At 37.3% G+C, this 26,874-nt stretch overlaps 1 protein-coding gene, 1 long non-coding RNA gene and 1 other non-coding gene across 4 annotated transcripts in view; 1 reads left to right on the forward strand and 2 right to left on the reverse strand.

Annotated features, from left to right (window-relative positions):
- Positions 1-18,308, forward strand: part of AGGF1 (angiogenic factor with G-patch and FHA domains 1) — a 21,366-nt gene extending 3,058 nt beyond the window's left edge. The window contains exons 6-14 of the mRNA XM_042825702.1: positions 7,905-8,267; positions 9,785-9,896; positions 11,056-11,107; positions 13,810-13,911; positions 14,252-14,417; positions 14,669-14,751; positions 14,981-15,108; positions 16,466-16,565; positions 17,174-18,308. Of these exons, the coding sequence (XP_042681636.1) occupies positions 7,905-8,267; positions 9,785-9,896; positions 11,056-11,107; positions 13,810-13,911; positions 14,252-14,417; positions 14,669-14,751; positions 14,981-15,108; positions 16,466-16,565; positions 17,174-17,374 (1,307 nt within the window). The 3' untranslated portion in view covers positions 17,375-18,308. The remainder of the gene's footprint in view (positions 1-7,904; positions 8,268-9,784; positions 9,897-11,055; positions 11,108-13,809; positions 13,912-14,251; positions 14,418-14,668; positions 14,752-14,980; positions 15,109-16,465; positions 16,566-17,173) is intronic.
- Positions 13,444-20,205, reverse strand: LOC122164018. Of its 2 annotated transcripts, XR_006170095.1 has the most exons (4): positions 20,052-20,205; positions 18,932-19,217; positions 17,604-17,691; positions 13,444-14,392 (listed from the first exon to the last, which is right to left on the reverse strand). It is a non-coding gene; the product is annotated as an uncharacterized LOC122164018 (long non-coding RNA). The 2 variants fall into 2 exon arrangements; XR_006170096.1 differs by lacking the exon at positions 17,604-17,691.
- Positions 19,444-19,572, reverse strand: LOC122164203. The gene has a single exon (XR_006170151.1). It is a non-coding gene; the product is annotated as a small nucleolar RNA SNORA47 (small nucleolar RNA).
- Positions 20,206-26,874: the final 6,669 nt, after the last annotated feature.

Consider the following 26,874-nt stretch of genomic DNA (forward strand, 5'->3'; position numbering starts at 1 on the left):
CCAGGAAAACCTGTATTATTTTGGTTTCTTCATTATGAGACTTAGAGGTCCTGGCAGTTGGTATTTAGAGGATGTATGCTTGTTTTCTGAAAGAGTCAGATGTTTCTTGAATCATATAAGACAGGTTGCTGAGGTGTAGCTAGTGTTAAAATTTTCCTAATGAACTGTTAAAAACAGACCTTTTAAACATGGTTTCCCTCACTTTTCAGTGTTACTTCATTAAAATACAGCAGTGGAGATCTTTAAATGTCAGTTTAATGTCAGTGAAGCTCTTTAGCAAACGCTCTGAGTTGAAGTTAGGCTACTGTGTGGAGTGTTTTTGCATCAAATACAGTGTACCCTCTTAGTAATTTTTGGTCTTTGCTCTTTTTTAATATTCATGTGATGAATCCAAAAATAAAGGGAGGTTTTGAGAACTTAGTGACACACCACTTTTTCTCCGTGGCTGTACTCCACAGCTGATTGCATTGATGTTTTCACTATATCCCTGCCATCATTTGAAACTGATGAAATGTCTGTGAAGTTATGATTACTTTCATGTGTTCTTTCATTGGTATTTTTTGATCAATACATTTTTGTTGTCCATGGCATATAAATAATCTGAAATCTTAGTAAGTGCTGACTGTAATTAACATCTATTTTAAGTTACATTTTGTAGCTTCATTTCTATCTTCTTCTGATTGCTAAGGAAATCTACCAAATAGTACAGTTAGTAGGTATCTTGGAAAAATGTCTGTTGTCATATGCGTATTAAAACTCGTGAAGCCTTCTCTTAAAGAACACTGTTGCTGATGTTGAATCAAATGTACATGTTGTTATTCTGCAGATTTGTTTTGTTGGGATTTAATTCAATGTGTTATCTTTGGTTTGCTGAGTTTTTAAAGCCATTATTGTAACAATTGCATGTTTTCATTAGAGATTCCAGCACAGCTGATTTGTTGAAATCTGAAAGAATCACATAGTATGCAAGCATAACCATTATGTAACATCAGGACAGAGCTTAAAATTGTGTTTTCAGAGTTCAGGTTGTCTGAAAGATTGGAAATAGACACTTACATTGTATGTTAGAGGGATAATGGTAGTTGGTCAATTACAGAATTTGTGTTTATGTTGTGGCTGTTGATAACTTCGTGTAGACCTTTACAAAAGATTAGGGTAGATGCTTAGCAATGCTGAGTGTAGTGCTTGTTTAGATACAGGGAGATAAAGCAGTTGAAGCTAGTTAGCAGTTTTACCAATGTCTAAGTTCTGGACATGCTGTGAGTAAACACAGAATTAACATTCTGAAACTTTCAAGAGGCATGGTTAATTCAGAACTTCACTATGTATCCAGAAAAGAAGTTGGAGAAATTGTGGGAATTAGCCTCCATCAAATAGTGCAATTAGTAAATCCCTTAAATTTTGTTTTGTGGTGAAATTTTCCAAATGACCTGAATGTACAAATATATTCAAAGTTTTGTGACATACATAGCTCTAATGTAGAAAATAACATTGGCTACTTTGTGGGATCCCATCCCCATCTGCTTGTGTCATCCAGCTGTATTGCAAAGAGCTACTTGTCTTTAGCTCACTTAATGTTTAAGATATCTTTTCTGTGAAGTTTGCACAGTCACAAGGTAGGAGGTAAACATCCACTTTTGATGATGAGTTTTATTGATAATGAACTTAGCTTTGTGGAATAATTCAGTTTAACCAACAAGCTAGCAGGAAAATTGTTTAAAATATGTTCTTTTGCACAGAGATTTGTGCGTCTCTGAACAAGGAGTTGAAGGTTGTGTCATGGAAACTGGCACTTGCTATTTCATTTATATTTTTTTATGAAAGAATTCAAATTGACAGTTACTCTGCTTTAACTTTGGGGGGAAAAAAAAAAAAAAAGCTTTCCTATCGTTCCACTTTTGTGTAAATGCACAATTAGATTTACAAAGCAAAAAGCACTTTATGGTCACATCTAAAGACTCTGAACATTAACTGATTTCTCGGACATCTTATTTTTTTTTTTTTTTTTACCCCACAACCATTACAAATAGGAGAATAATTTTTTTTGCCTGGTTTGTGAAGGGCTATCAGTGATAAAGCAATATCAGAGTCTAATTTGGGGAGTGTCAGAATACACCTGGATGTTGTTATCATTCCCCAGCTAAGATTAGAATGCTTACAAGAAAACGCATGTGGTCTGAAAAAGACAGTGAGCAGTGGATAAAAGTAGCTTGAAGTACACAATTACTTGTTAAGCTTGCTTGCTTTCTTTTTCAGTTAGGGGATTAAAAGTAAACAAATATTGATAGATACTCAGTACTATAATTTATATACAAGCAGTAAGGATGTTTTGTAGTTGTGCATATAATCACCAGAAATATTTGTATATACATAATATTGGTAGCTATACAGTTTTTACAAAAAATTATTCAAGCCATTTCATCTCCTTTTAATCAAAAAATGACTAAACATCAAGCAGATGATTCCCTGCTTCTGGTAACTGGAAGGAATAGGGTTTTTTTTTGTTGCTGTTATTTTGTTGTTTTTTTTTTTTTTTCCTGATTGTTTTTTTAAGTTGCAATTTTGTTTGTGGCTACTGTGAGGTAGTTAGTGTGCTCACTATCTTACATATGCTGCTTACTTAGAAATAATACATTGGGATGATTAGCACTACATAAGTAAAAATTTTTCTCCACAAATATTGCAGTGTTTGTGAAAAAGCAGTGTAAGTCTAAAGAATAAAATTACTCTGACAGTTAAGAAGATGATCTTGTGCTTTTAAGAAGCCAAATTACCACGTAAGAAAATGTTAATGAGTCTGTGAAAAATGAATGTACTTGTAATAGCAAAAAAAAAAAAAAAAATAAGGAGAGGGGGAACTTGTGTAAATTAGTGTTTTCTTAGAAGTGTTCTTAATTTATTATGAGCTTTCTGCAGAGATTGTTTTAGGTCAAACTTCTTTATTATGAATAGTTTTCTTTCAAGTTTGCTGCCCATATGCTTGCTTTTAATAGACAATCGGGCGTTGTGTTTGACAAAACATAGAACTTAATATAGACAGCTTGCTTCTTGAAATTACAAGACTTTAGTTTTTTTTTTTCTTTCTGATGGGCCAAGAAACTTGATCAAGAATTACCATAACTGCTTTCTGCACAAAAAGTCTTTAAATAAAATTTGATAAGTTTAAAAACCACTAAAAAAAAATCAACAGCAAAAATCCTCACAGGGTAGTATGAATGATATAATCTCTGATTCACTATCTAGATCCACATTTTCATTCTAGTTGGAGAATAGGAATTATGCGACAGTCATCATGTAGTTTTGTTTGCTGGATTAGGGTTTTGAGTGACGCATAGGAGAACTTAGGTGCTGTCAATAGACTCTGACTATGACTTTTTTTCCATAAATAATTTTTACAGTTTATTCTTGACTACTGTCTGCTGGATTTTATTTCAGTATGGTGCTCGAAATTAACTTCCATTGTATTCTTTACTACTATAGATCTGTCCTAATTACTGCAAGAGACAAGGCTTTCATAGTACTATTTCCCAGATGACTCTTGAAACAGTGGTTTTTATTTTTATCACATGTAGTTTACTTTTTGCTGATATTCATCCCATCTTTAGGTACGTCAGTTGACAGAAACCATGGCTAGTCTGAAGATTTCTTCTTTTGGATTGGCAGCTTCTGGTAAAGGTAGAGTTGAGACACCAAACACGTTAGTCTGGATGTTTACCTTTAACCTTGATTTATATATTAAGAGGAAAAAGTATCTACTAGTTGATGTTTAGATACCTATTTCCCAAAAGAAATCACTTTTTTTTAATTATTTATTTGATCAACATCAGTTTATCTAAAAAGTGAACAAAAAAAAGTAAATTGAAACGCTGTATAAGTAAAACATCTGAAGAAAACTTTGATAGTACTATGAATATTTGGGGAAAACACCTGTTTAGTATCACTATTTTTACATGGGATGTCCTGACTAATTGCACTACACATTCTTTAGGTAAGGCAAGCGTGTGCTTTCAGTGTTTCATAGCTTCCCACAAATGTACAAGGTGACTTCATAACGTAGGAAGAGCTTTACCCCTTTATGGCTTTTAGTTGGATTTTTGTACTGGAACTTTTGCGTATTGCATAGAGTAGGAGACGGTAATTGGAGTACTTGTGAAATGGTGTATTAGCAAGTGAAAGCTTAGTCATCTGAGTGAAAGAGTTGTTGGGAAATGATTCTTAGAATTATTCCATGTATACACAAGATAATTTAAGTTCTAATTTGTAGGTATACTGAAGAGTTGTGTGAGCATATATGTACCTCAGGTGTAATATAGAAAAACATGAAGTTCCTTGGAAAGAGCAAATTGTCTTCCTCTGTCACAAAAAAACTATAGTTAAATGTTTTAAATATTTTGAATATGCAATTGAAAGCACCTTATTATTCATGTATGTAAGACGATACTTTGGTCATAGTATGTGTAGTTTGTGACCCGTTCTTTAGAAAGCAAAACCATCAGTTCCTTTATAGGATACATGAAAACGATTTGCTGATTCTAAACTACTTCACTTGTATTTTTCTCTATCTTTTTGTCAGAAATACAGAAGTAAGAACCACATTAACCCAGTAGTTAAGAAATAGTTTATTATGCATTAGCTTCATCCCATGTCTCAACTTGACTATTAGGCTGACAGAGGAAAAGCTAGGCACCATGTAGTGATACTGCTTTCAAAAGCTGAATGGTATTGAGGCAGTCTCTGTTCAACTTGTGATCAGTTTAGTGACTGTTTGGATAAGGCTAAAAGGCTAAGACTGTTTAGGCAAGGTGAAAATTATAAAAAAGAATATGCCTTGATTCAGGATGTAACTACTATTAATAATAAGCATGTACTTTCATCCTTGTTATGTATCATAAATTTATCAAGATAAGTTAAATATCTTGTTATTGAGAAATGGAGTGCACTGCTGGTATTTCAGTCATTCAAGATGAAGCTTACTGAATATTCTTTTTACTGTTGGTTCTACTTGGTTTTTTAAAAGCAGTGGCTGTATGGAAACTATATTAGCTATTTGCAGAGTTGCACATTCATATGTGTTGCGTATTTTCTGTTTTATTTCTAGTGGTCATGTATCACAAAAGAATTTCTTCAGAAGGAGACACTACCAAATACTTTCAGCAGTCCCAGGCTTAATGTTTAGATATGATCAAAGTGTGTGAATTTTGATGCATACATGTGAAATAATTAAAGAGTTAAAAATCCACAGTCTTTGGGAATGCAATTTGAAGATCCTCAAGTTTGTACAAGAATTTCTAAACTTTCTTATAGCTAAAATATTTCAGGGTCTCAAAGGAAAGTTGAAGGCAAATCTTGAGACACATTGACTATGCATGATAATAGCTTTGTTTTTTAAATGCCTTTTATTATCTCCTGGAACAATCTTCCTTATAGGCTTTCCAGAGAAACAGGTTTGACTAATAATGTCTGATTTTTCAGAGTCCAGGCTCTGTCAGTTGCTATTAAATCCCGCATTAAATGCTTCCACCTTTTGCTTGATGTTACTTGTTACGTAACCATTCACTTCAAGTGTCAGTTCAGTGTTTTTCTTTGTTGTCCTCTTGTTTTTATCATACTAAAAAAAAAAAAAAAAAAAAAAAACTTTTTTTGTGCTGTCTGATGCCACAATGGCCAGTGTTAAGTTGAGCTTTTGCTTTTGTTGTGGTCTTTTCCCGCATGTGTGAACTACAGCTTTGTGTTCTTCCTGTGAAGTCAGATCTTGCTTCCAGAGGTCGTGCACTTTAGGGTTTTTTTGCCTTAGTTCCAGGAGAAATTCACTGTTCATCCAGCCTGTCTTCTGCCCTGCTTGCTTGACTTGTGGCACAGGGGGATAACTTGCCCCTGGGCTTTTAAAAGGTGGTTCTTGACAAGTGACCAGCTCTTGTGGATTGCGTAAGCCCTCAAGAATGGATTCTCTGGAGGACGCTGCTGACTAACTCTCTGAGAAATTTGGTCTGCTCTTTCAAAGTCCAGGGTGGCAACTCTGACCTTTTTTCTCCTGATAATAAAAGATTTTGAACTATTTCATCATTGGCTGTGGCCAAGACGGCCACCTGTTGTCACCTGTCCCACAAGGCATTCCCTATTCTCAAACAACAGGTCTGTGAGAGCGCCTTTCCTAGTTGGCTTAATACTCGTAACAGGAAGTTATCTTCAGCATGCTCTAGGAATTTCCCAGACATGCTTGTTATGGCAGTATAATATTCCCATTTTAGTCTGGGAAAGGACCAAAGTTTCCATTTCATCCCATTTTGTTCCTCGTACAGCTTGCATTGGGATACAAGCTTTACAGATGCTTCTTTCTAGACTCCCTGGAGCAGTGTAGGTGGCTTTGTCACATTCAAATGGTGCTGTACCATTGCTGGGCTTAATCTCAGTGCTCTTAATAGTATTCCCCTCCCTTGTCTAATGCTGGTATAAAGTCTTCCTGGTCAGTTCTTCCTGGTCAGTCTCACCAGATTTGGGGATGTTACAGACAGTGAAAGCCCACAGTGTGGATGAACTGTGCAACACTTATTTTTGGCCAGATTACTGTATCATTGAAAATCAACAGCGCAGGCAGTGGCTTCCTAGTTACAGTTCTTAGGGGTTTCAGGGAGGAGGGCAAATGCAGACTGGCATTCTTTAACGTAAAATGTGGGGTCATTTAATATTTGTTGTCTTACTGAATGTGTTTCAAAAGTGTACATTAAAAGCCCTAAGCAATAGCTTGACTACTGGGCTGAGAGGAATTCATCGTTTCGACTTGTAACTGCATCACTGATAAGTTTTTATAATAATAGTAATAATAGGCAATTTCATATTCTATCTTAGTAAAGTGCTTTAATTTCCATGGTATTAACATACACATTATTCCACGTACCTCAAAATATTAAATACTCTACACAGAAACTTCCTGAAAATGTCAACTTTTTTTTTTAACTTTACCTGTGTTGCAAGTCTTTGTATGCTTCAGTGCAACTGAATGCTTTAATTCCCAATCTAAAAAGGCAAATATTTATGCAACAATATCTGATACGATTTCTCTGTCCTGTCTTTTTCTGTTGAAGAAAGAAATCACCTTTTTTTTTTTTTTTTTTTTTTTTTTTTTTTTTTTTTTTTTTAAGATGATCATCCAGGTTATCAAATTTAGAATTACATTTTCAAGGTACTTTGACAAAACTGATGTAAAACTGATTTAGATTTTTCAGTTAAATAATGTTGGTCTTTTTTTCTGCTCATGAAATTAAGTGGTGATGGAAAAATCTGTAATAATGTGTCTGCCATACTGTGGAGATATCTGTCTGTCAAAAACAGATTCTCAGTAGGACCTGTTCCACATAGCACAAATTAGACTTAGAAGCTCTTCACAGGTTTTTGTTTAAGTTAAAGTTTTGAAAGGAGAGAGAGCAGATCGTTAGGCAAAGAAGAGTGAGCATTTCTGATTTGTGGAATCATTCTGGGGGAGGAGGGGAACAAGAAGAGAAAAAACGGGTGGAAATTACACTAAAGATTAAAGAAGTTTAAAACAAGTTGCAAGAATTGTGTTAGAGAGGGACAGAAAAATCATAAAAACAAAAATGGAAATTAGTCAGTGATGTTTATAAGTTTGAGAGTAAGAGCAAGGATTGTTACTTTTTTAGTAAGAAAAGCCAAAAGAGTTGTTGAGATTGGAAAAGGAGTGTAGTCCCACTAATCAAGTAGAAGATGGTCTTAGTTATATCCAGTAGGACGTGAAATGTGCAGAACTTTCTTGAAATGTAAGCATTTTTTAATAGTTTTAAAATAATTGCTAATGAAGAATTTGATTCCAGGCTGGTAGTGGACTGGTAGTGGACTTAGACTCAGTCTGTAAAGAATACAACTTTCCTCAAGTGTGATTTCTGTAACTCTTCTCCAGGATATGGACACAGAAGAGCAGAAATCATCTAACAATTTGAATTGCTTTTCCACTACTGAGCAAGTTAGTTCTACTGAAGAAGAAGAGTCTCCTAATGCAAGAAAGAAGACAAAAATGGACACAAAAATACGAAACAGTCTAAGAGCCAAAGAATCAATTTCTACAGACAGTATGAATTCTCATTCACACAAAAATACACCAGATACTGCAGCATATACAGATGACAGTAGAACAGTAGACACAGAAAGTGAGCCTGAAGAAGGTGAAATTACAGATTCTGAACGTGAACCTTATAGCAGTACAGATGAAGTAACAAGTGAAGAAACCAATGATTCAGAAGATTCAGAAAATGAAGGTGAATTATTATACCTTTGTTGTATGATATTACTCTGTTTTTCCAAGTTCCCATTAAGAAAAAAAAAAAAGTGAAGCAGTTTGGATAGTAATAGATAAATAAAAGCATCTAACTTGAGATGCTTTGGGGTAAAAAGCATTATATGTTACCAGTGTTTCTTTATTTTCATTTACAGTGTAGGTGGAGCCAATTAGTGGTGTTTTTGTAAAAGCTGTTAGAGCTGTAACTTCCTGGGCATATGTGAAAACCTCACCAGTAGAATAAATTCGTTTACATTAGGGTAGTGATGAGAATAGGAAGTCTGTTGCTAAAATTAAAGATTCTAGCACAGACCTCAAAGTAATTCTGCACTAGTTTTTCAATTAATGTACGGTATTTTATAGAATCATCTAGGGTAGAAAAGTTCATCAGCTTGACCTATCTAGTCCCATCACTAAATCATGTATTCCTACTGCTGTTCACAAACAATTAAATGTAATTCAGTGAGAGATGGCATCCACTGTGGTGAAAAGGAGTACTTGGTAGTATTTGAAATCTTTTGTGTATATTCTTTTGGCAATATATAAGAAATAGGTGTACAGAGAAAAACATGTATGTTCTTTTGCATTAATTAATGTTAGGGTCTTGGGACCTCAAGAACTGAATGGTGTTTTCTGATGGTGAGAGTGAGGGAAAATATGGAAAGATTAATACAAATAACTGGTACGTGCAAATGATACTGGAAGTCATAAGAAGTCTGTACTGCAACCTGAGCCCTGCTCAGAGTTCTAACAGTCAAGTTTGTTTCTTCTGCTACTCCAGTTCTGATTGATTAGTGCGGTTCAGAATGTCTGAATGCTGCAAAAGAAGCTTGCTTTCTCTTACTGATTTTCTAAAAATCCACTGGAGTGCAAAAATACTTAAAAATGAAGGTGATACCTCTTCTCATAACTTTTTATCTACTGTCTTCCCCTCTTGCCAATGTGTTCCTATCTGAGACCATTGGAAACTGTCACTGCAAGTATACGTCCAAGAGCAGAATTCACACAACTTTTGAAATACTAATTAACAGACAGTAAGGAAAAGAGAATGTGCATCTGTGGGCTCATGTTATCTGAACTTATGCTTAAAGATACTAAGAGTAAAATAAATAAATAATTTGATAGAAATTATCTAATATAAAGTTTTATTTCCATGAGATTTGTGATGTGGCCTGAAGAGTATTTGGTCAGTCACTCTAATTTTGACAAATGGGTGATGCTAGTAAATTCTGTTTTTCTTTATATCTTATGGCTGTACGTAAACATTATGGACATGCAAAGGATAATTATTTTTGGATTGGAAATTCAATGTGGAGGCACAAAAGTTTAAAACAGTACTCTAATCAAAGTTTTCTCTCAGATGTACTTATACTTTTTTTTTTCTGAAAGTTCATAGGGTTGTGCCATAAAATTGCAGAGTGTATATTGGTTACTGTCAGAAAACTGTTGATTACAGGAGTAAAATTGTTGGTAACTATTTTTTCTTCATAATTGTAGATGAAGAAAAGATTTGGCCTCCTTGTATCAGAGTCATTGTAATAAGGTCACCAGTTCTACAGACCGGGTCACTTTATATTATCACAGCTGTGAAACCTGCTACAATTGGAAGGTAAAACTGAGTGAAATTTGTTACTTATATCTGAAGCCTGTACTATCTTTCAGGACAGCATAAGCCACTGGGGATTGTTTGTCCCCACAGTTCCTTCTTGTCCTGCTAGCCTTCAGTAGTTAGAGGTTTACTGTCTTAAGGTTAGCCCGCAGTAAGAAACTTCAGCTGTGTCACATATTGTTGTATTTGCTATGATAACACCATACGTATTTTATGTAGTTCAGAAGTAATGGTAACTTGGTATTTTGACTAAGTCCAAATAGGAACTTAGCTAGAAGTTAAGGAAAAAAAAAGTACAGTCTATTTCTGTGTCACTAAGATAACTCCTTCAATAATTCAGAGTCATAAGGAAGCACAACTCGGGCTTCTCATTTTGAATCCCAGTAGGGTTGATTCTCCATTTTGAAATAATATGCTGCATTGTTTGCTAACCTGCATTAATTCTTTAAGTTCTGATATTTAATACAAAATCAGGTTTCATCATAGTGATGATGAACTTAATGACGAGTTAATGCTTTCTTCAGTGCCTACTAAAATCTTCACTCATTTTTAACTGCTTTTATCTGATGCTGATTCGTATTTTGATTTGCTCCTGTATCTGGAAGTTCCTAGGCACATTTATGTGAAATTCAACCATTGAAAATGCTTTGGTTTCCATATAGTTCCTTTAGTATCTGTATTGTTTCTTCGTCCTCTAGTTTAAGAATTGACATGTAAACCCGTTCATGTTTCTTCCCAGTATCTTTGAACAAAAAATCTGTATTTTTAATGTATTGCTTTTATAACTTGTCTAATTCTATGAAGAAGTCAGCTTCAGACTAGAAGACTGATGAAGAACTCGAGGATGCAGTGTTCAGACTGGTATCCACAGGTCTTGAATGAAATGAGAAGTTCATATAGAAATGTCAAGTTCATAGATTAAAAAAAATAATGTATAGCATTATCATATATTAGTGTGTAGTTTACAAAAGGCTGAAAGCAAATGAAGTAAGGCCGTACATTGTGTGTATTGTAAGATAGTACTTCTGTATCTGTAAAGCTTGCAGATAGTGCAGAAGAAAAGCATGGTATTAAGGTTCAGTTGAAATGCACCTTTTGTAAGCTGTTATTTGAGCTATTTCTATCTTGTCACAATTTATGTATTAACTTAATTTTTCAGAGAAAAAGATGTTGGCCATACACTTCAAATTCCTGAAGTTGGAGTCAGTAAGGTAACTCTTGTTTTTCTCTGCTAATACGTATATTTACATCTGGATAAAGCTTTATTTCTTAGCTTTTCGTTTTGCCAAATCATGAGGGCTTCTTTAGCAATGGAGTTAAGAAAAAAGCATACGGTGTTTTGCTCTGTGGAAATATAATGTAAACAGCAGTGTGACTTCGTATTCTAGAAAAGCAAAGATTTTTTGTTGTTTTGTGTTTTTTTAATTTAATTGGAGTTTTAGTAATGCACAGTTAATTATATTTTGAATCCTGAATGCATTAGTAATCGAACTTCAGGAAAATGGGTGATTGTGCTAGATATTGATTGTATAGTAAAATATTGCTAGTTGGAACTAGGTGTAGAAAAAATCCAATCATTACAGCTGAGCTTAGAGAAACAGGTTGTGTTTTATTTTTAAGGATATAGTGTGAATGTGTAAGTGATATAAAGAGTGTTTGAAAATATAACGATTTTTTTTGAAATGACATTGTCATAGAATATTATTTGTACTTAAGAAGGTTTAAAAATAAATTATTTGCTTGAGTTTGCTGACTACTGCAACACAGACCATAAATATAGCTCTCTTAATTCCACATAAGTTTATAGATCTGTAATCTAAATAAAAAAGTCGGTAAAACACTTATAAATGCCTGTATCTTAAATAAGTTTTACTATGTCTGTTTCAGATGACAGTTCTAATTAATAAGAAGTGTAGCATTTTATACTGCAACTTTCTTAGAGATGATCTTTTCCTGCTATTAATGACATTTTCTGGCTTGTATTTGAAACTGGATTATAAAACAGCCAGAGTTTTTATATTTTCTCTCTTGCTTCTTAGCATAGCTAACAATATTTACCAGTATTTGGGGATACTGAAGTTGCTCTGAAATACTTCTCATTAAAATAACAGTGTGCAGGAGTTACTTCAGTTTGCAAATGAAGGGGCACAGACATGAAGATAAATGACGTATCTCTAGAAAGTTACTACCAGTTTATCTATTTAACTACTACATTACTACTCATAATTGATAGCTGTGGCACTAATTTTTCTTAAATGTAAAGTGAGATTGAAATAAATGACTCCCTGCAGATTTAGCATCTTTAGAAGTACTTTTGGTTCACGCTACTCAGTAAAACAGAGATAGAACTAAAAACACTAAGCAGATTATCTAGTTGATGTTTCCACTATTCATATATAAAGCAAGTAGTATACATTTGCAACATGCTGTTTTAACAGCATTAATGCTGTTTTTTTGAATACAGCAATTGCTCTGGCAAAGTAGCACCTGCAATTAGGTAAGAAGGGTTTTGGTTTTAAATGAGCACTTTCTTCACAGGTTGATTTGTTTTTTCATTACTATAGCAAAAGAGATCTTTGTCAAATTTGAAATTAACTTGTATAGATTCCCTGATTTTATTGGGAGTCTTGGTAGATTGTAGAAGATATTTTAGTTTGCTTAGTGGCCATTTTTGAAGGTAATGTATTTGTTTGGAAATTGGTTCCTGTGTTTTCAGGAAGACTGAGTTTTGTTTTCTCTGTTCTGTCACATGGGACCAATATCCATATAGAATTGCAATTCATCTTTTTAAAAATTGGTTTGTTAGACTTTCATAGTCTACCTATGAAATGACCTAAAATTCTACCCTGACCATCTACCCTGACCATTTACTGCGTCCCGTTCTGGGCTCCCCAGTACAAAAAAGATGGGGATCTCTTGGAAAGAGTCCAGTGGAGGGCCACAAAGATGGTGAGGGGCCTGGAGCATCTCTCCTATGAGGAAAGGCTGAGTGAACTGGGTCTGTTCAGCCTTGAGAAAAGAAAACTGAGAGGGGACCTGATGCAGGTCTATAAATATCTGAGGTGTGGGGGGCAGAATGGCGAGGCCGGACTCTTTTCAGTGGTGAATGGAGACAGGACAAGGGGAAACGGCCGGAAACTGCAGCATAGGAAGTTCTGCACAAATGTGCACAAGAACTTCTTTACAGTGAGGTGACGGAGCACTGGAACAGGCTGCCCAGGGAGGTGGTGGAGTCTCCTTCTCTGGAGATGTTCAAGACCTGCCTGGATGCCTACCTGTGCGACCTGCTGTAGGGAACCTGCTTTGGCAGGGGGTTGGACTCGATGATCTCTGGAGGTCCCTTCCAACCCCTACAATTCTGTGATTCTGTGATTAAGGTGCAAGTGAAACTGAATTACATGAAATTTATGCAAACATGGCACTTTCAGCTGTTTCAAATGTGAAAGTAATCTGAGCCCTGTAAACTGAGATCAGATTTTTTAATTATATTTCTCTGTCTTCTTGATGTCTTCCAGAAAGAGCAAAATTAAGAGTGCTAAAACATCCCTTACAAGGAAGAAATACTGTTTATTCATAGGAATAAATAGAAATTGTTCATTACTGTATCTTTCAATCCTTTAAGTGAAGCATACTTTCTGTCTAGGAAGTACATGCTTTTTCAGTATTGAGACAGTTTGTGATCCAGATTATTAATAGAACATGTTAGCTTGTGATGTTATCACCCATTAATATACATTTCAAAGTGCTTAGAATGTTTTGTTAACATTGAGTACCAAACTCACACAGCTAAGAGGTTCCCAAATACATTCTGAAATTAATAAAAATAAATCAATAAAATAAATCAATAAAATAGCATTTAAATTGTCAAGAATTTGCTTAATGAGAACACTTCAATTACTCTTCTATTTATCAGTTCCATGCAGAAGTATATTTTGACCATGATTTGCAAAATTATGTTCTTGTGGATCAAGGCAGTCAGAATGGAACAGTTGTTAATGGAAATCAGATTTTACAGGTGAGTATTTGCTGCTACAGTGCTGTATACATTGCAGAAAACTAATCATGCAGTTATGTTAAACATGTCATGGCAAATTGCTAACAATACTGTCGTTCCTTGATTTCCTTCAGGATTTAGGATCATTCTTTATATTTTATGTTTGCTTTGTGTTAGGAATTAGGAAATCTCTACTGTTGTTAGAATTGCTAGAGTGAAATACCCATTGTATTTTAAATGTTTACCCACATTTGTTATTTCAGACTTTAGCAGTAAATTACAAGCAGTATTCATGTAATAGCACTGGTGCCCTGAATGAGTAACTAATAACTATGGCTGCCAAAACTTTCTTTTGCTGTAGCCTAAAACGAAATGTGATCCGTACATCTTGGAGCATGGTGATGAAGTGAAGATTGGTGAAACTGTGCTTTCTTTTCACATACATCCTGGCAGTGACACTTGTGATGGATGTGAACCAGGTCAAGTCAGAGCGCATCTTCGTCTGGATAAGAAAAAAGAATCTTCTGGTTAGTCATGTTATCATTGAATATGGTGGTTTTTAAAATATTATTATTGATCCTTATCTTATAAATAATAATTAAAAAAATATTGCAGAGTTCTGTTACGATTTTCTTCTCAATTGAGAATAGTTCTGCAGTATATGATAATGTGAGTTCTTTTTGGCATTTGTGTAATAATCTTGGAATAAAATTTTGTCTTATGTTGGAAAAGAGTTATTATATTAATTAGAAATTGAATCCTATGTTCTTCCTTTTAGTTTGCCCAGCACTTAGTAAAGAAGAGAGAGAGTTAGTCAGAAGAAAAGCATTAAAACAAATACGGGTAAAATATGGTTTACAGGTGAGTTTACAGAAAATTAAATGTTTGAGATCTACATCTACTCCATGATTCCTGTTTTAAGCCATAAATTTCATTGAATAAAGAAAGCTTTCAGAGTCCTGAATCTGATGGTTTAACTCAAGCACGTTGTTTGTATACTAAATCATTATTTACAGAGTTCTGAAGATAGAGCAGTGAAGTCATCAGAAATAAAGAATCTAAATATTCTGTCTTTAATCTGTTTGCAAAGAACACAGAGTATGAAGACAACAAAGCAGTGAAGAATCCAAAGTACAAAGATAGAGCTGGAAAACGCAGAGAGACCATTGGAAGTGAAGGAACTTTCCAGAGAGGAGATACTCCAGCTTCTGTACATATGTAAGTTTGTTTGGATGTAAAAAAAAATAAAAAATCTTCACAGTCCTCTAATGAATTATACAGAACTACAGCAAGTATCAGTTACTTATTAAGATACAGTTTGTCAGCTTATGAATCACCTGTATACAGTATATCAGGAGAATGAGAAGACAGCTATTCTCAATTGCTAGTTCATATACTAATGTTACTATATACTCTTGCTTTTCCTTATGGAATTCAGGTTGGCTGTTATGATGGCTAAATCGCTGTCTTATCTCAAAAGATACGGAAATCAGCCATTGCACTACTGACACCTCTGATGCTTTGAATAGCCTCTGTGTTTTGTCTCATCCCAATAATGGCACCTATGCAAGTTTTTCACCTGCATAATTTCTTTCAACTGTCAATATCCAGCCTTTCATAGTGTATGCATATTTTTACCTCTAAAATAAGACTTATTTTAATCTTCCTTTTAAATTATTCCTTTGCTTCTCCACTTGCTATTTTGTTTTAAAGAAGCACGATCTTGTAGGTGCTTGTAACTTAGTAAAAGGAAATGTGAGACAGTGAAATGTGTGTTTGAATGATTTGGTGGGAAGTAGTGATCTTGCCTTCTCAATTAGTGCAGTTGATTCCCATCCACCTGTGCTGCATCTTGTAGGTCCTGAAGTCAGCATATAGAATGTGTTTTAAGAAAGTTGGCATTGAGTAGAGTCTTGGAATAGCTTTAATATACTAATGAGAAAAGAAGCATAGAATCATGGAGGTTGGAGAAGACTTTCAAGATGATCAAGTCCAACCCTCAGCCAGACCTACCAAGTCCCTTAATTAAACTATGTCTGTTAGTGCCAGGTCTGCACATCTTTTAAATGCCGCTGAGAATGAGGACTCCACCACTCAGCTGGGCAGCCTCTTACAGTGCTTAACAACCGTCTCTGAAGAAATTCTTAGTTTCCAATCTAAACCTCCTGTAGTGCAACTTGAGACTATTTCCTTGCTTCCAATCACTTTTCACCTGAGAAAAGAGTGACATCCTCTGCAGTCTTCTAGATATTTGTGGATAGCAGTTGAGGTCTCCTTCTGGCATCCAGACTGAACAACCTCCTCCCATTCTCCTCATAATCTTTGTTTTCAAGGCCATCCTATTGCTCTTTTCCACAAACTTTTGAGCAACTGGCTATCCTTGTGGAGAGGCACCCAAAATTGAGCTCAAGAACTAGCGAAGAAGGCAGTAGGGCCTTCTGGGTAGTTCTTGATAGAAGAGTGTTTGGGCCCTGGTTTCTAGAGTTGCATATGTATGAACATTTCTGTCCTTCAGTATTTGAATAGAGAGCATATACTTTGACTCTTGCTTATCAGTCTTAAATTTTCTTTAAAGTGAAATCAGCGACAGCAACAAAGGACACAAAATGTTGGAGAAAATGGGATGGAAAAAAGGGGAAGGCTTGGGCAAGGATGGCAGTGGTATGAAGGACCCAGTAAGTGTCTCTGGTTTTTGCTTAGACTACAAAGAAATAGAAACGCATTTGCAGTGGAAAATGTCTAATTATAAGCCATGATTCACTTTAAAAGTTTCAGAAGTGTTCATGGGAGGGAATAATCTCAGTAGGACTAACCTCAGATCAATTTTACTTTTATCAGTGAAGTATTCTGAGTTTTTTCAATGGCTTCATCACCTCAGTAGAAAATGACAGTAATATTGTTGTTTGTAATTGTTGTAACGTTGTTAGGAAACTGAACAGGAATGAGAGATATCGGATTAATGATCTCCAATTTGAGTGCAAAGCATGGAGGAAAATTGAAATTTATATAAATAATGTGAATTCAAGATTGGTAGAATTCTTCATCTTCGAAAGTTACATAGCACAAAACTCAAACTAGAGAGTGAGCCAATGAGAGGAAAAACTGGCTAAAGCCACAGATATTTAGATTTGATTTAACACTTTAGATTTAGGTGTTCGTGCATGGTCTTGGTAAATCAGAATTGTAACGGAATTGCCAGGAGGGGAAAGATTTGTATTATGAACTAGGACTTAAATGTTAGGTATTCTACATACTTAATGACAATCTTTAATGTATTTGACAGATCCACCTTCAGTTACATAAGATGCATGCAGGTTTGGGTACAAGTAGACCAACCTCAATTGAAGATATTCAGATCGTCCCAAGCAAGAATAAGAAGAACTGGGATAAAGCAAGAGAACGGTTTGCTGAAAACTTTCAGGAACCTAAATCACAAAAAGATACACCTAAGAGTACACCTTGGGTTAGGGGGACTGCAGAGTAAAGTATCTGGTTCCACACCAGGGTGGGTAATACCTGTGTGTAAATAGTTGGGAGAGAATTTATTTTTATTCTTTTTCTTTTGCTGAAGCAGAGTTTTGGTGATATGTAAAATACAGTTGTGAAAAAAATATGCAAGATTAACTTGAGTATGTTAATTGGTTTTCTGTAGTCTTCATGCTTTTATAAAAACACATTTTTAATAAATGAATGAAACACAGGGGATATTCAACCTTAAGTACTTGAAGATGAATCTTATCATGAGCAGGAAGTTTCTTCAGTTCTGTTTTTACCACAAATGTTCATGGAAGGTCAAAGCATCTGTTAAATTTAAATACAATGCTTTTAACTTTTGAACAGTGTTTTAAAAGGAAGCTGAAACAAACACTCCTTCACCTCATCAAGCACAATGAACAGAAAGTTGTATTGCCTTTTCCTCTCTTGTATGTTTATTCACGACTGTGATGAAACTGCTCAGCAAGAGGTACATTACTCTTAAATTCCTGCAGTCCACTACTAGCCATGTCTCAGCTTACCTTCAGTGGAGAAAAATTGTTAAATTGTTTTTTAATGATCCATTGGTACTGTTTAGAAATAAATACAGTATTCCATGAAATAACAAACTTTGGTGAAGAATACAGTGTTCAGAGGACAGCTTGTAGCAAAAATTTTCTTCTGTGAAGAATTTGCTTGAAACTTGCTTAGTAAATCTGTATCATGCCTTTTAAAACAGGAGGTATGTTTAGAAAACTGCTGTGTGTGTGTATTATTTATTAATTACTTGTTCTGATGCATCCATTGCTGGCAATGGAGTTTCTGCCAGAAAAGAAAGCCACAACAACCAGCGCATCTTTGGTGGGAAAAGGTTTGCCAAACTGAAGCTAACAGCTTGGTATTTATTCACTGTTCCTAAACATAATAAATTATTATAAATGTAAGCAGTGTGCTTCTTGATACTCTCTTGCACATATGCAGGATATGAGTACTCTTCGAAAATGAGAAAAACTAATCTTTTTTTAGTCATGTTACAGTTCTGATACTTGCACAAGTAAGAGGATCTCGTAGACTCATCATCCTACTGGATCATGCAGGCAGCTGTCAAGCACCATTGAGTAAAACCAAGGCAGTTTGCTAGCTACTTATCTTACTTATATCTTCAGAGTCTGATTAAACAACATATTCATTCTGTGTTATTTAAATCATTAATGCACACTTTTTTAGAACAACTTGACATCAGTGTACAGTTAGTGATTTTGCTGCAAGCACTCTGAAAGCCTGTAGCAGTATTAGTTCATTAAAGTCAGTTCACCACTTGCTTTTTTAAGTAGCTGTTCTTTCACAATTTTAGCTACAGCTACGAATTACACCTTCACATTTTCAGAGGACATCTAGCTGAGGAAAACAGTTCCATATTAAACATCTTACAGTAACTTTTAGTTTGCTGAGTGTCTTTTTAAAAAAAGAAAAAAGTTGATCTCTATGGTTTTTACGTATATCAAACTAAAAATTTAAATTTCAAGAGAAAAGAACATATTTCGTGAGTACCTCAGCTGAATCTTACCGTATCCCTCTCCCCAGTGACCCAAGTTACAGCTCTGGTAAAAGTCAGTCACTGTTTTATTGTTGCTAAGCAAAACACAATGTTAAAAGATTTGAGTTTGCATTCTGTCAAGTTTTTGAAGTTAATTCCTTCAGAGACAGCACAGCCTCCCAGTCCAGCACTTCACAGACGTCTCCTTTTAGTAGTGCAGAAGCTTCCTTTTTCAACAAATAATTTTGTATAAAAGTTTGAAGCTTAGTCTCGGTTTAGTGCTGACATGACAAATCCCATTATCTCTTGGTGCTGCCTGGGAAAACAGGAAAAACAGTTCCATTAATACACAGCGTTGTTCAGGAAAAAAGTGGAAAATAAGGTATGACTAATCCTCATCAAGCAGTTGTGTAGCTTTATTGAGTAGAAAGACGTGCACTGCGGTAAGTGAGGCTCTTGTCCCCTACCTCAGTCACCCCTTAGTAAGTTTAAGTAAAAAATGAATAGGGTAGGAGCCTTTTGTGGTGTGCAAGCCTTATGTGCAAATGCAATAACGCTTTCCTTCACGTGAGGAGGGAAGCATGAGTTGCCATTGCACCGTTATAATTTTGGAGGCCGTAACCGGTAAGATACAGCATCGAGTTAAACTGTCTTACCTTCTCAGTCCTCCAGACGTCCTGTCAGCTCTTCCAACTTACACTACAATCATCACAGAGGCAAAACTACTTTTCTGCATGGCCAGAGTCAAAAGTTTTAGCAGTTTGCCGTGTATATAAAATAATCTTGATAGTGCGTAAAATCTTAAAGCCATTAAGAACAGTAATAGCTTTACGTAAACAAAATAGTTTATACAGACCTAGCAGGGAATTCTACAAAGTGCCAGCTTTCCAAACGTACTTTGGAATCTAAAAGCGACTTAAGAGCGACACGTTCCTATCTTCAGCGCCGACCACCTCAGCAGTCAAGTGAAAACACCGCGCACGTTCATCGCTGAATGAAAACCACGGGATTAAGCGCGCAGGGGATCTGAGCTGTGTAAGGGAGGAAGGCCTGGCCTGCCGGAACGCGGTCGCTCCCGCGCAGCGCTGTAACTGCCGCTCGGGCAGCCCCTCCAGCCGCAGCCTCCGGCCCCGCCGCGAGCCGCCCTTACCTCCCCGCCCGGCCGCAGCCATCTTGTCCATCCGCCCCGCGCGGGGGAGCCCGAAGCAGGGCCGCTGGCCATGGGCGGGAGCCCGCTTCTTTGAAGGCTCTTAAAGCAGTGGGCAGCGGAGCCTGACCGCGAGGCCTCTGAGGCAGCGGTCGCGAGAAGAGGAAGAGGAAGTGGAAGAGGAAGGAGGAGGAGCCGAAGGCAGAGCACTGAGGTTTCACTCCCTGCGTGGTGAACGGGGTGGACTGCAGCCGAGGGAGCGGGAGGAGGGCGGCAGCGCCCAGGGCACGCGGCCGCTGAAGGAAACAGGACCCACAGACGCTGTGTTAAAAATACGCATCTAAATGAGGTTTTGAGCAGTTAGGATCAAATATTATCCTGAGAGGAACGGGTGGAGTCCCAGGAATGATTCTGAGGGAAACGACAGGCAGCAGCCAGCACAGCCAAGTGGGGGGGCAGCCGCAACGGCCGCCTCAGCCTGTTCAGGGACCAGCAGCATCTCTAACAAAAAAGAAAAAAGGAAAAGGAAAAGGAAAAGGCTGAGTTAATAAAGCTTTGATGCTTGACTTACTGCCGTCGCACTGGTCATTGGTTTGGTTTTTCGGCCTCCCATCTTTTTTGTTCAGTGTGTAATACAACAGGACAGAATTAGGCTCTGTTGGAAATATCCAAGTAATTTTTGTCAGGACGGTATCTCTGATAAAAGCAGAATTATTGCAATGGCGGCGTCCCGCAAGCAGGAGCGCGGCTATGGACACAACATGACAGCCTTTATACCCTGCTTTCTTCCCTTTGCCTTCCCCCTCCCCTGTTTCCCCACTGGCTGGGTACTCCAGGTTCACAATCTTATCAGAAGATTTACATTTGCTATTTACTTGTTAATTTATTTGTTGTCTGGTGCCAGTCAGTAGTCATCCTGTTTCCAAGACGTCTCGGTGCTCTCCTTGTCCTATTGATATGGTGATTTTCTTTGAAGTCATCCTCGTTAAACAAAGAGCACTGGGGGATGATGTCAGGCCTTCCCAATGTCTCTTCAGGCGCTTCCTCGGGCATGCCATGGCTTGTTCTCTGGTTTGCTCTCGTGCAGGATATTCTTGCAGTGTGTATGACAAAATATACATATATACACTTATATACAGAGTGTGCGTTCCTGGGAAGGTTCGTCTATACGATAAGTGAAGTAAACTTGTCAGAGATCTTCCCCAAGTTAAGTAGAAGGACTCCCAAAAAAAACTATGATAGCAGAGACCATAAAATAAAAATAATATTATACAATTCTAATGCAGAAACAACACTTGATTCCCACAGGCTCTAAGATGTCCAGTGATTTGAAATGGGGCTTACTGTGCATCAATATTACAAGAACAGTTCTTTAACTCCAGGACATATCTGGAGTCCAGTGTCAGTACAAGAAAGATGTGGATGTATTGAAAATAGTCTAGTAGAGGAGAGAGAAAGGATCTGAAGCATCTCTTCTGCGAGGAAAGGCTGAGAGAGCTGCAACAAGATAAAGCTTGGAGATCTGTTTAGCAATCCCAGTTATGAGTAAAACAGACTGTGAGAAGAACTCATTGAGAGAAGCCCTGTGGAAAAGGAGCAAGGGATCCTGATGGACAAAATGCTGGACTTGAGCTAGCAGTGTGTGCTTGCAGCCAAGAAGGGCAGCAGTAGTCTAGGCTGAATTAAAACAGGGATAGCCAGCAGGGAGAAGGAGGTGATTGTTCCCTTCTACTCTGCCTTTGTAAGAATGCATCTGGAGTACTGCATCCAGTCCTGGGGCCCCCACTGTAGCAGGCATGCGGAGCTGTTGGAGTGGGTCCAAAAGAGGACCACAGAGATGATCATCAGAGAGATGGAGCACCTCTCCTAAGAAGAAACACTGAAGCAGTTGGGCTTGTTTAGCTTGGTGAAAAGAAGGCTCCAGAGAAATCTCACTGCAGCCTTCCAGCACTTGAAGGGAGTTTACTAGCAGGAGGGTGATCAGTGTTTTACTGTAGTAAATGCTGTAGTGACAGGACAAGGGGGAATGGCTTCAACTACAACAAGCGAGATTTAGGTTAGATATTAGGGAGAAATATTTTACTCAGAGGGTGGTGAGGTACAGGATCCGGCTGCCCAGAGAAGCTGTGGATCTCCCATCTCTGGAGGCATTCAAGGCCATGTGTGGTGGGGTCCTGGTGGGTAAGCCTGGCCTGATGGGTGGCAGCCCCACCCACGGTAGCGGGTTGGGACTGGGTAAGCTTTAAGGTCCCTTCCAACCCAAGTCATTCTATGATTGTCTATAAATATCTGAAAGGAGGTGCAGTGAAAATGGAGCTAGTTTCTTCTCGGTGATGCCATGTGCCAGGACAAGAGGCAGTAGGCATGAACCTGAACACAGAAGACTTCCTTTGAACATGGGGAGGCATTTCTGTGCTGTGCTGATGATGCAGCACTGGTACATGTTGCCCAGAGGCTGTTTACTGGAACAAAAATTGCCTGGACATGGGTCTGGGCGCCCTACTCTGGGTGTCTCTGCTTGAGCAGGGACTGGATCAGATGGACCAAGAGATCCATGCCAACCTCAATCATTCTTGGACTCTGTGAATTTACTTTTGACTCTTTATTTTTTCAGTGGGAAAAACAATACTTCTTTAATCACAGAATGTGCCACAAAGAACTGATTTGTGTTTGGACACTGTATGTATGGAGGCCATAGACATATCTGAAGAGGCATAGAGAACTCTTGAACTCAAGATATCGAGAAAAATGAATATCTTAAATTAGAGAGGTCAATTGAGAACTCAGATAAGTTGCCATCCAGCCTACCCTGTACATTTCTGCCAGTTACTGTTGAGGTAAGGATTCAGACACACAAGAGGGCAAGTGTGAAGTGTTTGAATGATAGGTGTTAAACAAGAGTTTTAGAAAGTACAAAAGCAGTTGTTCTTTAGTGTAAAAGCCAGCCTTCAGATTTGAAAGGTCAGAATAGAACTCCAACAAACCTTCCCCAAAGCAGTTTGTGCCACCGCTGTGCTGTGCACAGCACCCTCCTCCAGGTCAGCAAGTCCTATGTTCCTCTGCACAGAATAACAAAAAAAAATGATCAGTTAAAAGAAAAAAGGAATACAATGCACAGTGCACAAGTAAATTCACTGTAAGGAGCAATTCTCCACTGATGTGCAAACTCCTGGTGTTATCGGGCTTTGCTCCAAGGCAAGTCAGATTGGGATCCTCTACCTGCAGGCAGTTGGTAATTGTGATGAATTGTGACTGATCCTCCGCAAAGGCAGCATCAGGGAAAATACCAGTGAAGTGTTTCAGAGGCATGTCTTATGTTCAGTCATATTGAAAAGTCTTCAGAGTCATGCCAACGAAGAGAAATCTTTGTCATGTTTGCTGTGGGAAAGCAGATGTTCTGGTTTGGTGGGTTATCTGATCATAAAGAGTTCCTAACCTTTCTGCAGAGGATGTCTGTGGGATGTGAAAATAATAAACAAGAAGCAGTGGAAATGGAGACCTTATGCTTGATCTGATTGAAGACAGAATGAATCATAGCCCCTGTCTGGCTTTTTAGAGCTTATTCAAAGCACTCTTTGAGAAGGCGAGTGTAGTTGGGATGTTTTGGAGAAATATTATTTCTTTGAGACAGTTGTTCCATTTTTCAGTTTACCATAGAGATTGCTCATTTTAGGCATCTTCTGTTTTTATAGAAAAAGACCTGTCTTGGAAATTGTTCACATCAAGAGAAAAACTGAGTTTTTTAAAATAATTTCATGCCAGTATATTTTTTTAGTCTCAAATTTTTGAGATACTTTTGAAGGATATTTTTTTATATTTTTGAAGGATAGCTATTGTGATGAATTTGCAATTCTTATTTTTTTAAAGTGTTGAGATATCCAGTGTTTTGACTTGACTAATGCCTATAAAAGATGAATGGGATCTTCAGATTTATTTGTTTTCCCAAGTGTGTATCTGCTTGCCATGAAGCTGAGCATCAAAATCTGCACCTGACTAATTGTTTCATCTTGAAACTGAGTGAAAACCAGATATTGTTTTTAACCTGTAATCATTCTCACATAGGATAGCCACAGTTTGCTCTTCCTTAGACATTTACAAAAACCGTGAGCCCTTTTTTCTGGAGGCCATATACACTGAGTTATTTAAGGGACAGAGGAACACTGCAAAAATATGATGTGAGCCTTACCTGTTTTTTAGCTGTCCTGTGACCTGTATTCAGGGAAGTTTTTGTTTTTCCTTAGACACTGTTAACACCTGGCAATGGTAATGTCAGAAATCCTAGTATTCAACATTAAAACTAATGAAGTGCTGAATCCTAGAGATACCACCTCAGGCATTACAAATAAAGATTAAGAAGGCTTAACTGAAGATAACGCTGATTCAAAAAAATGCTGGAGTAGATGCACTGTCAGGAGACCTTCAAGTTTCAGATCTCAGTACACTTGAAGAGGCCTCCTGTAACAGCTGGCAGGCTTATTAATGCTGCCAGAACTGATTTAGGTAAAGAATTGTTTTCTTCTGGGATTTTAAGTAATGAGTCTTGTCATTTTGTTCACCTCAGTTTTTATTTGTTTTGCCTTGAAAGGAAGAAGCTTTTGTTATGCAGGCATGGATAGGGACAGTGTGTCTGGTTTTGGAAGCTGGATAAAACAGTCTACAGAATATGAACTACAAGGGCAGGAGTCTCAACAGGGATGTATCCTTGCCTTCAGAGAACACATGCCAACACTTAGATAATGATTCTGCCTACAATACTCTTAGCAAAGTGATAGTAAATGGATAATGGAGTGCATGGATGTTGGTGCAGAAACCTACACGTACACATGCCCTAACTTACAGAACCCAAGGAGAAAGAAATCTTTTTTTGTCAGACATCAGAACAAACTCAGATGTGCTCTTCTTTCCCAGCACCACTTCTTGCCGAACTGTCTATGCTGCATCACAGCAATTAGCTGATAAAGATCTTTCTCTTGTCATTCATTTAGGATCCATTGTATGTTTGCTCACCTACATTAAGTTTACCCCTGACTGTATTCTGCATTTTGGATGGCAGCTGCACTGGTAGTTGGTGTGATCACAGTGTCAGCCAAATAGCAGCAGTATTATAAATGTCAGAATGTCTGCTTATTTTCAAAACACTGTACGTTTCATATTGTGCTTTCCTTATTTGAATAATTATACAGTTTAAATTCCTTTACATGCTGTTAGAAATAGCACAGAGCCTTAAAGTCTGTAGCTCTGACAGCTGCAGTCTTGTGATTTTTTACTGGTTTCATCTAGAGTAACTCTAGCTCACTATTAGCAATGATTTTTAAAAACCTATTTTGGACTTTATAAGGCTCATTTGGAACAAACAGCTACTTGCCGCTTTAAGTTTCTGTTGGTTACATAAGAATATAACTTGAATGATGCCTGCATCAATATTTTTATGACAGTGCCTCACCTAAGTTCAGTACAGTTACTTACACTAGTGTTAATAAGAAAACTATGTCCCAAGCTCTAATTAGTTGAAACAATCTGATGCTTGTATTACATACAAATCAGTATGATGAGTGTATTGTTGGCACTGCACTCAGGCCCTTGGATGTACAAAGAACTGCAGTTGCCCAAACATTTATCAGGATTCCAGCTACTCAGTACTTCACTGCATGATGCTAGCAGTGTTCTTTTAATGGAGTTTTCTTGCTTTATAATTTAATGTATAATTGTATTCTTGTGGTCTAAGCACTGCCAGGACTCCTGTACAGCTTTCAGAGCACAGGAGTTAACATGCTTAGCATGCAAGCAAGCGAATCAGAGGTTTTACCATCCCATTTCTCCACTCACAGCTCTTCTTCATAATTTCTGACTTGCCCCAAAAATCCCGTGGTCTTTCTTTAACCATCTCTTCTTCTCACCATTAAGATTCCCATGTTCTTTGCCCTGCCCTGCCTGCACTGCACAGTACAACTAGTAACTCTGAAGAGTAAATCCGAAAATGTTGCAGCATGTGGTACCAATAACTGAATCTTTGTTTTTATTTCAAGGTAAAGGAATAAAGCACCAACTGTTTTCAAGAGTTGTTGATTCCTTAAGCACCACTTTTTAAGTGCTTTGATGTTAAAAGCAAAGATTCAGAGGCTCTGATCTGCACATGACCAGTGTCCTACTGTATTGCAGTCACAGAAGTAAAAAGCAAAGATCTTAACCATCTTGGGCTGTTCAAATTTCAAGGAGAGATTTGCAGCCAACATAGAAGTATTTTGACCAAATTCTGACCTTGAAAATCACAGTGTGATTTATTTGTGGTGTGGCTAAATTGTCCCTTTCTCATGACTGAGTCTCCCCTGTATTTCCTATTATTGTGTCTTGTCAAAAGCAGTTGTGCATTAGCTGAGATACTATTGGTGAATTCCTCTAGGGCAGCAAGATTATTACAGGAGTGCGAAATGCAGAGATCACTTTATCTGCAGCATAGCCTTATAGTAAATAGTAAATGCAGGTTGTAATCAGTATACCTGCACAGCATCTCCCAGTTTGGAGACCTGACGTGGGCTGTTACAGAGAGTTGAGTCAGGAACACCCTTCATAACTGCTGTGGCAGCTAGAAGTGCAGCTGCTTGTCTAGTCGATGGTCAGCAGCAAAAGACCTGGTTTTCCTCAGATTAGAAGAGAGGCCTACACGTTTCTTCCCTCAGCCTAGCAAAGTTGTTGGTTCGTTCAGGTAGGGCTCACCTTATGGGTCAGGTAAGTTTCAGGCTGGATCGTATCTTTAAGTACTCTATAAGCTAAATGGTAAATTTTGAAACACTTGTTGCTTTCTTAACTTTTCACTTTATACTGTTGT

This window comes from Centrocercus urophasianus, unplaced genomic scaffold (genome assembly GCF_019232065.1).
Source record: "Centrocercus urophasianus isolate 14NV4802_14NV808 unplaced genomic scaffold, USGS_Curo_1.0 seq_25, whole genome shotgun sequence".
NCBI classification, from domain to species: domain Eukaryota; kingdom Metazoa; phylum Chordata; class Aves; order Galliformes; family Phasianidae; genus Centrocercus; species Centrocercus urophasianus.